At 41.9% G+C, this 15,882-nt stretch overlaps 1 protein-coding gene across 1 annotated transcript in view; it reads right to left on the bottom strand.

The window, feature by feature from the left end:
- The window catches only part of GALNTL6 (polypeptide N-acetylgalactosaminyltransferase like 6), a 1,828,331-nt gene that overhangs the window by 227,827 nt on the left and 1,584,622 nt on the right, over window positions 1–15,882 (bottom strand). The window contains exon 7 of the mRNA XM_040419898.1: window positions 6,708–6,815. Within this exon, the coding sequence (XP_040275832.1) occupies window positions 6,708–6,815 (108 nt within the window). The remainder of the gene's footprint in view (window positions 1–6,707; window positions 6,816–15,882) is intronic.

Genomic DNA, 15,882 nt, shown 5'->3' with positions numbered 1-15,882 from the left:
TATTTCTAATCCTAGTAGGTTACATGATTGAAAGGGAAATGAAGTGTTAATGCTAGACAAGTTTTCATTTGGGTGCTGCATGGATGATGTGTAACGCTGCTGAAATCTGGCTTTCTTCCAGTCCTATAAATAAATTGTTTGGAGAATGGAAATTCAGTTTGTGTCAGAGTGAACACAAGTCAGATTGCAGTGCTGAGTAATCAATGTGTTTCACCTGACGCAGCAATCCCTTGTGGGGTTATCAGTTCTAAATTTGCACTGAGAGAGCTGAAAAAGCTCTCAGGAGCTTGTGGAAAAGTATTGACCTGTAAAACATCCCATCTTGCCAGTAAAGAAATAAATAAATTAGAAACTTGTTTAACAGGCGTACAAGGCTCCATCTGTGATGAGAGGGGAGGCTATTCTGCCGTGATGGGCAATGCTAATAGAGGGTGAAGGTGTTAAAAGATGATTCTCCCGTACAGATAGAAATACATGTGGACTGAATAACACCATACAGCTATTACTAGTTTATGTGCTAATTAAGCTAACAAACTAGCTGCCATACTGTTTAACATACCGTATAGAATGACCCATTTTACATAGGAAGGGGCAGCTTTTGTCACCATTTCACTAAAATAAAATAAAATTGGAGCTTGTAATGCCATTACTATTGTCCTTTGAATTATATTACTAGATGTTAATTGCTTGAAAACAGAAGCAGAGCAGAAGATCCTAAAAATAAGAACAAGCCTCATATTTGGACCTACAGCTTTTGGCAGAGCATTTTCATCAAATGGAGCACGGAAACATTTTAAATTTGTCAGAATATGACATAAAAACAACATATACCGCTAAAAGTACAATTCTATCTGTTCCTTATTGCATCATCGTACATATTATAGCCATATGCTTGAGCCTTAAATAATTTACCTACATTTTCAATTGTACTCTGATCCTCTAGTGATAGTTTCCTGCTCTCCACACAACTTTTTTTTAAACCCCACATGATGCCCATGGTGACATAATACTGTATATATCATGACTGTAGCAGCTGGTTGGTATTAAATGGCATGACTGTGTATTAGGGGGTTGAGGTAGCGTGTCTCCATATACACCTTCACATGCCTTCTGTTTGGGATGAGTGAGCATCCTTGTTGCCCCTGTGTCGCCAGTCCCTTTTGATCTTTGTGGCATGGGTGTGGTCACTTTGTAGCTGTTTTTTGTGTGAGTACTCCCCTAAATTTGTTGCAGCTGGGAAACTGCAGCATTGCAACTTGAGACCCAAGTGTCAAGGCCATCATGACAATGGTGCTATACAGTGCTGTGTACCTTGATGTGAGTAAATACTCATGGAGGGGGGAGGGTACTCCTTCCAACATGAGAGGAAAGGGTAAATTACTCTTACCGGTAATTGGATTTTCCTTTAGCTTCCCTAACGGCACAAACAGGAGGGTGTCCCCACCCCCTGGACAGGAAACAACACTGTAGCTCCAGATTTAAAAGGCCTCCTCTCCTTACCTAAGCCAGTTAATAACCAAGGACACGGAAATGATACAAGAAAAAATATTATTATCAATTGAACATAATACAATCCACCATGGTAATTATACTTCACCAGAAACAAACAAACAAGGGGGGGAGGATTCCCAGTGCCGTTGAGGAGGCTAATGGAAAATCCAATTAAAGGTGAGAGTAATTTACCCTTTTCCCCGGCACTGACAGGAGGAATAACAGAGAATGAACATATTTCAGGCAGGGACTACTGTAGAAAGAATTCTACGCCCGAAGGACAAGTTCTGATTATGGGTCACATCCAGCCTATAGTGCTTAAAAAAGGTCATAGGATTAGCCCAGGCAGCTGCTTTGCAGATCTTTTCAATTGATATAGCAGCGTTTTCTGCCCAGGAGGCTGACATGGCCCGAGTCGAGTGAGCCTTGAGTCCTGCTGGGGAAACTAGATTCTTGCTGTTATAACAAAGAGAGATAGCGTCTCTTATCCACCGAGCGATCGTTGGCTTCCTGGCTGCTAGACCTTTATTAGGACCCTGGAACTGGATAAAGAGGACGTCTGACTGTCTGAACTGAATAGTTCTCTCCAGATAACATAGTAAGCAACGTCTTACATCTAGATTGTGGAACTTCCTCTCTTGGTCTGTGTTAGGTGAATCACAAAAGGATGGCAGAACAACTTCCAGATTACAATGGAATTTTGAAACCACTTTTGGATGGAAAGCTGGCAATGCTTTAGAATTATACGGTCATCTAAAATTTTCAGATACAGAGCACGACAAGAGAAGGCCTGGATCTCACCCACCCTTCTAGCAGTTGTTATGGCCAGAAGAAAGGCGGTCTTCAGTGACAAAAGCTTCATGGAAATGCTGTCAATGGGTTCGAATGGTGACTCAATTAAGACTGTAAGATCTAAATTTAAGTCCCATGTTGGAATGGTAGGGCGTACGGTTGGTGAGATCCTGACTGCACCTTTAAAAAATTGTTTGACTAAAGGTTGTTCTGCCAATTTTACATCCAAAAAAATACTTAAGGCTGATATCTGCATTTTGAGGGTAGAGGGTTTGAGACCCTAGTTCAACTCTGACTGTAGGAAATCCAAAATAATGGGAAAATTCGTAAGGGAATTTTGACAATTCTTGCAAGAAAGGCCTTCCAGGTCCTAAGATAAATTTTTGATGTCACATGTTTTCTACCTTTTAGTATAGTGGAGATTACTGAAGAGGCCCTTATTCTTTAAAGCTAGGCGTTCAATCTCCAAGCCGTCAATCTGAGTTAATCGGACCCTGAAACAAGAGATCTGGAAGTGCTGGGAGAGTGCAGTATTCCCCTCTTGACTGATTAAGAAGCAGAGAAAACCAGGTTCTTCTTGGCCAGTAAGGAGCGATCATGATTACCTGCACCCGTTCTTCCGCCACCTTCATTAGGGTTCTCGGAATTAAGCTGAAAGGGGGGAATGCATATAGCAGCCCCTTTGGCCATTGGTGAGAGAGCATCTAGAAACGCTGGCTGGTCCTGTGGGGACAGAGAACAGAATTTCTGTACCTTCCTGTTGCTCCTGTTTGCAAATAAGTCCAGGATTGAAACGCCCCATTTTGTTGTGATCAGTTGGTATACGTTGGGACTCAAGGCCCAATATCCTTCTCTTATTGTTCACCTGCTCAAAAAATCATCCACGAGATTTTCGCTTCTTTTTAAATGTACCGCTGATAAGGAAGTCAGTTGTTTTTCTGCCCATAAAAAAATCTTCTTTGCGGTTGCAACAGGACTGTGTTCCGAGTGCCCCCCTGTATGTTTATGTATGCAACTGTGGTTGTGTTGTCGGATAGCATTTTTATCTGCGGCAGAGGTATCTTTGAATGAGAAGCCAGAAGAACCTCGAAAACTGCCGAAAATTCCTTTTGGTCTGATGAGGCAGTTGCCATTGAGTTGTTCCAAACTCTGCCGCATGACCACCCCAGCATCTGTTGCTGGCGTCTGTAGTGACTACAAGCAGATTCTCCTGACGCCAGTAAACTCCTGTCTGAATTTTTTTTCTTATTTTCCACTAGGCTAGGGAGTGGAGTAGCCTTGATGGAAGGGCTACCTTTTTTTCCAAGGAGGCCAGAGTACCGTCCCAGCAATCTAGAAGAAAAGCTTGTAGAACCCTTGTATGGCTCTGCACCCATCTGACTGCGGGTATAGAGGTGACCTTAAACCGTCATGATATTTCTGATGGTGGATGTTTTTAACTTGCAAAATTGAGAGATATTTTTATATATGGTCAACTGCTTTTATTCTGGGAGGGAGGACATCAGAAGGCATGAATCCAGGAGAACACACAAGAAGACTTTTTGTTGACTTGGGATGAAATCAGATTTTTTGTGATTTATAATCCATCCCAAAGAAAGGAAGACTTCCTTTACTTGGTCTAGATAAAGTAGTAGCTTGTGTTCTGTTTTAGCTGCAATTAGGAAGTTGTCTAGATAGGGTATTATAAGAATACCCTTTAGATGGAGGTAACTTGTTACCTCGGATATCACCTCAGGTATTTCTGGCGATTTCTGAGGATTGGCACGTGATAATAGGCATCTTGTAAATAAATAGTTACCATATAGCAACTCTGAGGAAGGAGGTTTATTGTCGACTTGATGGTTTCCATTTTTTTGTAATTGTTTGTAGGTTAAATATTTGTTCAATTTCCTTAGATTTATAATAAGTCTGAATGAACCCTCCGGTTTCTTGATCAGAAATACTAGAGAGTAGAATTCCCTTTTTTGTTGGTGGTCTGGAACCAGAATCAATACTTGCTTCTGAAGAACAGATATTTCTGCCTCTAGGGATAGTTGTTTTTCCTTCTGAGGCAGTGGTTTGTTGATTACGTAGTAATCTTTTCAGGTATCGAACCCTCTTTGAATGGAATTTAGAATCCAGGGGGAGGGTTCTATTTTCTCCCACTCTGGAACAATTTTTTTTAGTCTTGCTCCAAACGGGAATCTGGCGTCATTGAGTGGATTTTGCCAGATTGTCTGGATTAGAGAGGAATCCTTTTCCTCTCCCTCTTGAGGACTGCCATTTCCCTGAGTAGTCCTTCCTCTTCTGGTCCATCTTCTGTCTGTGAAAGGACAGTCTCTGAAGAAAAAATCCACTTTCTGTAAGGAATCCTTTTTTCCTATCATAGGCCTTTTCTAGGATATCATCCAGGACTGACCCAAAGAGACGGTCTCCTTCACAAGGGATAAAACATAGGCAATTTTTAGATGCCGTATCCCCTGACCAGGAACAGAGCCAGATGGCCCTTCTTGTTGCATTGGAGATGGCGGCTGACATGGCCGACAATCTCGCCAAATCAGCCGAAGCATCGATTAGAAAGTTTGTTGATTGCTTCAACGATCTCTCTATGAGTTCCAGCTGCCAGGTGATCTTCTAATTTACTTAGCCATACCGACAAGGATCTAGCCGTGCAGGTGGAAGAAATACTGGGTCTGAACATTGCAGTATTGATCTCCCATGCTTTTTTAAGCAGGCTTTCACATTTTTTGTCCATGGAGTCACGCAGTAAGCCCATATTCTAAAACGAAAGGGAGGTTTTCTGTGATATACGGGCTACCGTTGCCTCAATCTTAGGAGTTTTATTCCAAAGAGTCGCATCAGAATCCGCAAAAGGATACTTCCTTTTAAAAGAGCTTGTAACCGGGGCTCTTTTTTCCGGATCTCTCCATTCCTTAGAAATTAGATCTTTAATACTATTATGTATTGGGAAGACACTTCTTCTTCTCTCTCCCAGACCTTGAAACATTTGATCCGGTACCGACTGGCTCTCTTTAGGGTCGTCTATATCCATAGTAGCCCTGATTGTTTTTAGAAGACCTTGCGATTCCTCTGGAAGGAATAACGGTCTTCCATAACCGTCTTCCGAGGAGACGGAGCTCTCATCAAGGATCTCCCCTTCATCAACCTCAAATTCGTATAATTGGGAACTGTGGGATTGGTGGAAGCTTGTGGAGACAAGGGAGATAGTCTTGATTCCACCGCCACATTTACTTCCCCTCTAGTCATATTCCTCATGGAGTCCAGACATAAGGGAAACTCTTTCTCTGTGCATTTTACACATAGAGACTTCTTAGACTTGGAGACAAAGGACTTCCTGCATATAGCACACTTTTTACGTCCTGAGGCTCCTCCTTGTGTTCTGAAAGTGGAGGTTTCTCTGCCCTAAAACAATCAGTATGATTTAAAAAAGGGGCTAGTAATTTTACATACAGTTGCAAGAAAAAGTATTTGAACCCTTTGGAATGATATGGATTTCTGCACAATTGGAGTGATACCACAGAGGAAGCCACTGCTGTCAAAAAAACCCATTGCTGCACATTTACAGTTTGCACAAGAGCACCTAGATGTTCCACAGCAGTACTGGCAAAATATTCTATGGACAGATTAAACCAAAGTTGAGTTGTTTGGAAGAAACACACAACACTGTGTGGAGAAAAAGAGGCACAGCATACCATCAAAACCTCATCCCAACTTTGAAGTATGATGGTGGGAGCATCATGGTTTGGGGCTGCTTTGCTGCGTCAGGGCCTGGACGGATTGCTATCATCGAAGGAAAAATGAATTCCCAAGTTTATCAAGACATTTTGCAGGAGAACTTAAGGCCATCTGTCCACCAGCTGAAGCTAAACAAAAGATGGGTGTTGCAACAGGACAACGACCCAAAGCATAGAAGTAAATCAACAACAGAATGGCTTAAACAGAAGAAAATATGCCTTCTGGAGTGGCCCAGTCAGAGTCCTGACTGGGCCACCATAGCAGGAGAACGGAGCGGCGCCCGGGGATAATAGTAAGTGCAGTGAGATCCCCGGGCGCCGCTCTACATATCTGTATAGTTAGTTCATAGGGTAAGAATCGGTGAAAGGTCCTCTTTAACATAACTTTTGGGTCTGAAAGAAGAAGAATCTATAAGCTGTTTTTAGGTGTTGTTGAGATCGATAAGGCAGAGAAGATACTTTCTTCTCTACAAATGGAGTAATGTTTTTGGAATATTGGTTTTGGAATATTCTTCACTATTGTGGCTCAGTGTGGCTTCTATTGAAACAATTTTTGTAGTGTAGTGTTTACATTTTGAGTGCACAGTTTCACATGGGGTTAGAGCTTCAGAAGAAATAATAAAGAATTTAATGCATACTATACTGTTATACATAACAGTTACACATAGTTTTCCACTCTGTTATACTTACTCTTGCAAGGCTTGTCCCTGTTGGAACTTTGTAAGGCACATACTTCCTATAGATATGGCCCACTCTGGAACAAGGCACATCAAACATTTCTCCACCACACATCCATACCTAAGCGTAAAAAAAAACATGCATCAGTCTTTTGACATCACATTTGCTGTTTACAGTTTCTTATGAAGGTACTGGAGATTATTTTATTAGTTAAAGATGTAGGTTTAGTATGCTCATTCAGAGCAGCAGGCTGGTGTCACATAAAGATGAGCAAACTTGTCCTCCTGATCATATAGGCAACTATGATGTTTGAAAGAGCAAGGGGCTCTTTCTGCTCCTTCTCCACAACGTGATTGCTGGTTCAATGGAAGCTGTCATGTCTGTCATGAATATCTACCCATTAGGCAATGCCTGAACAAGCAATGATTCTTTGAAAAACGATGTATTCCAAAGCATTATGGGTGTCATTTACAGAAATATGCCTATATTAGGTGTATTCTTGGCACAGATTGCAGCACGAAGATTATTTGTAACACAATCTCCGACTTTTCCCCGCTCACACCAGGTCTAAAAAAGTGGGCATGGCATGGGCGGGGAAGGGGAGGGGCTGAAGGGCCGTCTCATTCATCATTTTCTATGCCGGTTTTAGCCATAGAAAATGGTCTAAATGCAAGCAACCAAGGAAGTTGGATTACTTTTAGACTAGTGCAGGATATGCCAAAGTTATGTAGAGGCCTGCACCTCTTTATATTTTCGGTGGATCCACCTCCAGCTATAGTGGCTATTAAGACCTGCGTCTAAAATGCCCATCTTAATAAATGACCCCCATGTGTCCAATTAAATTATCTCTCCTTTAAGTCCCCTAGGGGATGAAAAAAAAGCTATTATGTTTATTAAAAGTTTCTCCTACAAAAAGATTACTATTTTAAAAATAGTTCACCATTAATTAAAAATATATTGTATGTTTGGTGCTGCTGCAATAATAATGATTTGTAGAATAAAGTTATCATATTATTCATACCACCCAGGAAGTTAAATAAAGCAAACCAATGGTGGTCCCAAGAAATTTATAAAAATGAGTTAATACTAATACTACATATCATCAACCAAACATCAACCAAAAATGTAGAAAAGTTATGGATCTTGAAATGTGGTGACACAAAAATTACCCTTTTCCCATAAAGCATGATTTTATTGTGCTAAAGTAGTAAAACCATAAATATCAACATATGTTACCACCCCTAAACATAATTTACTACCTTATATAAGTTGTATGTTTAATACATGGAAAACAGCAGAGAAAAGGAGGAAACAAAAATGTAACACAAAACAATATATTTTTTCTTTTCTTAATAAAAACTAATAAATTACATGTATCCAAAATGGCTCTATTGAAAAATACAACTTGTACCTAAAAAAAAACAGTCATCTTGGAATGTGAACATTAAGAAAAGGAAAATAATTGCTTGGTCCTTAAAGGGGTTGTGATTTTTTTATGTAGTGAAAGTTAATACAAACCACTTACTAATGTATTGTTATTACTATAGGAAAAAGCACCAGCCTATGTGCCTTCCTATGGTCCCAGCCACCAGAGAGGCAAACACTTTTTCCTATAGTATGCAAGCACGACTTCCACTGCTAGACTGCAGGGTGGTCCTAACCATGGAAGCGAGCCGTGTGTAATGTGATGAAAAATGAATCTAGCCAGCAAAGGAAACAATATGGACAATAACAATACATTAGTAAGTGGCTTGTATTAAATTTCTCTACATGATAAATGCCACTTGCTGAAGTGACACAACCCCTTTAAGACCTAAAATAGGCCAGTCCTTAAGAGGTTAGGACACAAATTGGAATCTTCTCACAGTGCACATAAATTGTTTTAGAAAACATTACTAGAAGCTAAAGTCATCAAACTATCAACTCCTATGTCATACATAATATTCACAAAGAGATGAGCGACAAAGACATATTATTTTCTAGGCCTCGCATATGCACATAAAAACTTAGCTTCCAGTGGGACTGCTGTCACTTGTAAGCAGCTCAGTCTGTGCATGTTGATATCACTAGCTTTATTGAAGATCATATTCTCAGAGAGGCTTTTAAGCTCCCCATTTCCCCTACAGGCTTCAGTTCTGTGTGTAAACACTGGCTATCCAATATCAGTGCCCCTGGCAAGGAACCAGCTCGAGAAGCTTCATGTCAGAAGTGGCAGTAGCTTTACTGAGAACGCAATGTGCGATTTCTACATAAACTAATGAAATGTTACCATACTATATCAATACTCAAGAGGTAAATAATAATCTGAAACAATATCAATTATTTAATGAAGTCTGTCACTGGCAACCTCCTTATCAAACTGTTTGCATAGACATCTAGCTGTAGTTTACCTGAGTAAAACACTGATTCCTTTTGTTGACCTGAGGCTCTGTTCCTGATACTTTTCTCGACATGTAAATTAGGGTTTTGGTGCAATGAGGGTGTCACCATCGCTCTTGTTGCACCCAAGCACCACTCCTTTCTGTGGTCTGTCCATCCCTTTTTGCCTTGCCCCTGCCTGACCCTTTCAATCAAAGCAGCCTGGAAGGGTATGGCCACAGAATTGAGTAGAGCTTGGATGCAACAAGAGCAATAGTGATACCCTCATTGCACCAGAGGAAAAATTTGAATATTAAGAAAAAATATCATAACTCATTCAACAGTTATTGAATATTAATGGCAGGCTTTTATAAATTTGTTCTGTTAACTAAAGTTTAGAAAAAGGTCCTCTTTCCCACTCACTTTTGAAAACTGGAATGAGAGGTGTAAAAATGCAGAACAAATAAGGCAGAAAAGTCCAATTTTGAAACTTTTTGAAACTAGAACTCTGGAGTGAAGGGCTTTATTAAGTCCCCTCATGTCTGTAGAGACACAGAAAACAGTAGTGTGTTGTTGTTTTTTAGGATATACATTTGTGTTCAAAATAATAGCAGTCAGACATCACTAACCTGATCAATCACTGTTTTTGGCAGAAATGATATTTCTACATGGCAAATAATTTACTAGCAGCTGTAATAGAGTAATAGAAATCCAACAGACCCAACAGTCATGACATGCATGCTGCTGACTTTGTGTAATTGAATCACTAATTGAAAGGGGCATGTTCAAAATAATAGCAGTGTGGAGTTCAATTAGTGAGGTCATTCATTCTTTGAAAAACAGGTGGCAATTATTGCCCTTATTAAAGGAAGGGAGACAGCAAATGTTGTACATGCTGGTTACAGTGCATTTCTCTCTGAAATTCTGAGGAAAATGGGTTGTTCCAGACATTGTTCAGAAGAACAGCGTACCTTGATTAAAAAGTTGATTGGAGAGGGAAAAAAAAGTAAAGAAGTGCAGAAAATGATAGGCTGCTCAGCTAAAATGATCGCAAATGCTTTAAAATGACAACCAAAACCTGAAAGACATGGGAGAAAGCGAAAAACTACCATTCGAATGGATGGAAGAATAGCCAAAATGGCAAGGACTCAGCCAACAATCAGCTCCAGGAAGATCAAAGAAGGTCTAAAGTTACCTGTGAGTACTGTTACAATTAGAAGACACCTATGTGAAGCCAAGCTATCTGCAGGAAGCCCACGCAAAGTCCCACTGTTGAAAAAAAGACATGTGCTAAAGAGAGTACAATTTGCCAAAGACCACATTGACTGGCCTAAAGAGAAATGGCGCAACATTTTGCGGACTGATGAAAGTAAGATTGTTCTTTTTGGATCAAGTGGCCGGAGACAGTTTGTCACATGACCCCCAAACACTGAATTCAAGCACACTGTGAATACTGTGAAGAATGGTGGCGCAAACATCATGATATGGGGATGTTTCTCATACTACGGTGTTGGGCCTATTTATCGCATACCAGGGATCATGGATCAGTTTGAATACATCAGAATACTTGAAGAGGTCATGCTGCCTTATGCTGAAGATGAAATGCCCTTGAAATGGGTGTTCCAACAAGACAATGACCCCAAACACACCAGTAAACAAGCAACATCTTGGTTCCAGGCCAACAAGATTGACGTTATGGAGTGGCCAGCCCAATCCCCGTCTCTTAATCCAATAGAAAACTTGTGGGGTGACATCAAAAATGCAGTTTCTGAGGCAAAACCAAGAAATAGAGAAGAACTGTGGAATGTAGCCAATCATCCTGGGCTGGAATACTTGTTCACAGGTGCCAGAAGTTGGTTGTCTCCATGCAACACCGATGTACAGCAGTTCTCAGAAACAGTGGTTATACAACTAAAAATTAGTTAAGTGATTCAAAGGAAAGCAAATTCTTCAAACATTTTTCAGTTTATATAGTGAATGTTTGAGTTTGTAAAGAAGAATACAAACACTGCTATTTTTTTTTAACAGTCTAATCACTTTTTTCGTCATTTTGTTAGAGGAACAACACAAATTTGATATATTTTTCTTCATGTTTTGATTTGGAATAGAATGTGTAGTGTTCCTAATAGAGATGGCATTGCGGTTCGCCCGTCGGTCGTTTCGTGGCAAACTTTGCTCGTTCGCGATTTGCCGAACGGGCGAACTTATGGCGATGTCCACGGCGCCATATTCTTTTGCATTGTGAAGAACTTTGACCCATGACACATCCATCAGGTTGTACAGGACAGCCAAATGAGACATTTCAGCACATGGACATACCCCCTACCTTATAAATAAACCCGATCTGGCCGCCAGAGCAGGGACAGATTGTTAGGGAGTAGGGACACCAAATGCTAGCTAATAGGGCCACAAAAGTCCTTTTAAGGACTGGTATAGGTGTGCTATCGATAGGTGTGACTTACAGAGGGGTGTGATATACTTATAATATACTTTCTAACATATACATTTGTATTGTGCAGCAGTTGTGTGCGTTTCTGCTGCGATACTGAAGATATACAGAGGGGCAAACGCTCTTGGAACAAATAATTTCAACTGGTGTGATATACCAGTTGCCCCCCCAAAAAATGATTGAGGCAGGGATGTGATATACCAATAATATACTTTCTATATAGTGCATTTGGGTAGTGCAGCATTTGTTTGCGGTTCTGCTCCGTTACCGAAGGTACACAGAGTGACAAACGCTATTGGAACAAATAATTTCTAATGGTGTGATATCCCAGTTGCCCCCAAAAAAACTGATTGAGGCAGGGGTGTGATATACCTTCTTCCACAAATACTGCTCTTCTATAGGTATTTTTTTCACATGGTCATTTTGAAAATGACAGGCAGAAGAAGAGGCAGGCCATTCTGCAGTGGTGTTAGGGGTCGGAAAGATGCACCAGGCCGAAGCCTAAGTGGGAAGTTGCAGAAAGTGCGTCCGATTACGTCAAAGGACGCACCAGAGTTGGTTGAGTGGCTCACTCAGCCTTCCACTTCTGCACCCTCTTCACTTTCTACTGTGTGCACCCCGAAAGACACCACCACCACCAAATCCCCTCCGCTCGAGTCAGAGGAATTATTTTCCCATCCATTCCAAGACCTTACTGATGTGCAGCCATTCTTGGTAGTGTTGATCACGAATATTCGAATTGCTAATTTTTATCGCAAATATAGGTACTTCGAAAATTTGAAAATATTTAGAATATAGTGATATATATTCGTAATTTCGAATATTCGAGATTTTTTATTACAAATTTTCGTAATGCAAATTTATCGCAACATTTTCAATTGCCGAGTAAAAAAATGATTCCTCCCTGCTTCTTGCTTGTGGGCCAATGACTCATTGGCCCACAAGCAAGAAGCAGGGATGAATCATGACTTTAAATGAAAAAAAGGATGAATATTCTAAAAAACTAATTTATAGCACTATATCGAATATATTTGTTTTTCGAATATTCGTAAAATTCTAAAACAAGAATATATAGCAATATAGCAAATATAAAAAAAAAATAACGAAAATAGAGCAATTTAGCTAGTATAGTGCTATAATCTTTGTCTAATAGTTGTCATTTTTTTCTCATCTGAAGTTCAGACTGGAAAAAAATTACAACTATTAAAAAAAAATATTATAGCACTATATTAGTTAAATTGCTCTGTATTCTTGTTTTAGAATATTACGAATATTTGAAAAAATGAATATATTCAATATAGTGCTATGACTCATTGGCCCACAAGCAAGAAGCAGGGAGGAATTATGTTTTTGCTCAGCAATTGAAAAATTTGCGATAAAAATTTTAATGATTTTTTTTAGTAAAAAAAATCGTAGAATAAAACGAAAATTTGTGAATATTCGCCGAATATTCTACAAAATATTCGCGAAATATCGCGAATTCGAATATGACCACTGCCGCTCATCACTAATTCTTGGCATCGGATCAGGAAGAGGGGGTATCAACAGTTGCCACCCAGCAGTCTGACAACAGTACCCAGATCAGCCCAAGGAGGGTGGTCCCCGTTGTTGCTGCCTACTCCGAGATCTCTAATGTCAGTGGTGGTGAAGGTGACGTTGATGACATGTCGATGGATGTCACGTGGGTGTCCACAAGAGAGGAAGAGGAGGGGAGTTCAGAGGGAGAGACAGAGCAGCAGATAGGGAGAGAAGGAGGAGAAGCAGGCAGAACTTACAGTGAACAGGAGGCAAAAAGCGGACTGCTCATGTATCTGGAGCGAGCCATCCACCATGCACGGTCACATCTGGTGCTCCCAGGACGCCGGCACATGGCTCTGAAGTGTGGGATTTTTTTAACATGTCCACTGCTGACAATAGTGTTGCCATCTGCAGCCTGTGCTGTCAATGCAAAAGTCGCAGTAAGACCAACACTCACTTAGGGAAGACAGCCTTAAAAAGGCACCTGGCCTCCCATCACTAACCCCAGTGGGAGCAACACCGTCAGAACCTGCAAAGCCACACTCCTGACGCTCCACATCCTGCCTCTTCTTCTTCTCCTTCTCCTATTTGTCTTCCACTCCACCTTCCACCGTGCCGTTGTCGCGTTCATCTGGCAAAAGACAGGCTTCCGTGGCCAAAATGTTCGAGCGTAAAAAAAATTATGACGCCGGATAACCCTCTCGCCCAACGGCTGACTAACGGCTTGTCGGAACTGCTAGCCCGCCAACTACTGCCATATAAACTGGTGGACTCAGAGACCTTTAAAAAATTTGTGGCCATTGGCAGAAAGTGAATGTATCTTTGGCACACAGTTTCGGTGCCAAGATACATTTGACCACAGACACGTGGTCTAGCAAACACAGGCAGGGAAGGTACATAACTTTTATTGCCCACTAGGTGAACCTTCTGATGGTCGTCAAGCATGCAACCCTTGGCACCCATGTGGATTTAGTGTTAATGCCATGGATTGCATGCAGTCCTCCCTCTTCTTCTCCTCCTCCTACTCCATCCTCTGTTTCCTCCTCGGCAGAATCCTCCTTTTCCACTGCTACTGCCTCTTCTCCTTCCAGTTGAGACGTTGCTGTGCTGTGCTGCGGCTGTTGTGCCTGGAAGCCAAGAGCCACACCGGTCCTGCACTCCTTTCAACTTTGCGGTTACAGGCCGATCAGTGGCTAACCCGCTCAATTTGACAGTTGGTAAAGTGGTGTGCGTCAACGGTGCCAATCTGCTTAGTGCGCTGAAACAGGGCAAAATGACACACCTGCCGTGCATGGCACACGTCCTGAACTTAGTCTTTCAGCGATTCGTTGCAAAATACCCCGGGTTCTAGGACGTCTTGCGGCATGCCAGGAAAATCTCTGGCCATTTTAGAAGATCTTACACGGCCATGGCTCGCCTTGCTGACGTTCAGCGGTGACACCACCTGCCCGTCAGACGTCTGATTTGTGACTGCCCGACACGCTGGAACTCCACCTTGTATATGCTTGATAGGCTGCTCCAGCAGAAATGTTCAGTTAACGACTACCTATATGAACTCTGCGGCAGGACAGGTTCTGGGAGCTTGTTTTTTTTCACCGCGCCAGTGGCTTCTCATGCGCGACGCATGCAGACTTCTGTGGCCATTTGATGAGATCACCAAACTGATCAGTCGCACCCAGGGCGCCATCAGTGACATCGTAACTTACGCCTTCTTTTTGGAGCGTGCATTGCATCGTGTCATTGATCAAGCCGTCGAGGAGCAGGAAGATAAGGAAGACGCAATGCTGGATGAATTCCCAGGGGGGGCTACTCCATCTGAGACAAGTCAACAGGAGTCTGAGGAGGATGGTTGCGGGATGGAGAAGGAGGAGGAGGAGCAAAAAGAACATGCTTTAAACTTTTCAGAAATCCCTGCTGTTGTTGTCCGTGGCGGGGGGAGGAGACCAAGGACGACATTATCCTGGACTATGAGTAGGAGCCAGGCCACTCCACCGCTTCCAGTTTAGCGCAAATGGGGGCCTTCATGCTCCAATGTTTGAAGAGGGACCCATGTATAAAAAGCATAAAGGGCAAGGACCAGTACTGGGTGGCAACATACTTAGACCCCGGTACAAACACAAAAGGGCGGACATGTTACCAGCATTAAAGAGGGCTGTCAAAATGCAGCACTTCTAGGCCTTGCTTCGAGAAATGCTGCATTCTGCTTTTGCAGGTGCTGGCAGAGGAATTTCCACTCACAGAGAAACAGTTGCGGGTACCATATACAACAGCGCATGCAAGAAGAGGGCGGTTTGAAGATGTGTTGGTCCCTTCGGATCTGAGATCATTCTTGCAGCCAGCCCATCGACAGCTGCCCTCAGGATCCAGCCTCAGTGAACACCTAGACCAACAAGTACATCGGGTTAACAGCCGATGAGGACGCACTGAGAAGCGAGGAACCCCTGGACTACTGGGTGTGCCCACTTGACCTATGGCCAGAACTGGTACAATTTGCCATGGAACTCTAGGCTTCCTCCTGGTTCAGTGTCCTGTCTGAAAGGACATTCAGCACAGCAGGGGGATCATGACCGATAAGCGCACTCGCCTGGCTCACGACAGTGTGGACTGCCTAACATTTATAAAAATTAATAAGGCATGGATCTCGGAGGAATTGAACACCTGTGATGACCATGTTTATTTGTATTTCCTCATGCCAGCCCATGCTTATCCTACAACACCAAAAACAAAGAATGGTCCCTGTCTTATGTAAATAATGAGGCATAAAAAACCTTTTCTGTCATTTGAATGCCTAACGTTTCGGGACTTGGAGGAATTTAACACCTGTGACCACCACGTGTTTCAACTATTATCATTAGGTTTTTT

This window comes from Bufo bufo, chromosome 2, assembly GCF_905171765.1.
Source record: "Bufo bufo chromosome 2, aBufBuf1.1, whole genome shotgun sequence".
Taxonomy (NCBI): domain Eukaryota; kingdom Metazoa; phylum Chordata; class Amphibia; order Anura; family Bufonidae; genus Bufo; species Bufo bufo.
The sequence above is the reverse complement of the archived record's forward strand: the minus strand, read 5'-3'. Positions and strand labels throughout refer to the sequence as shown.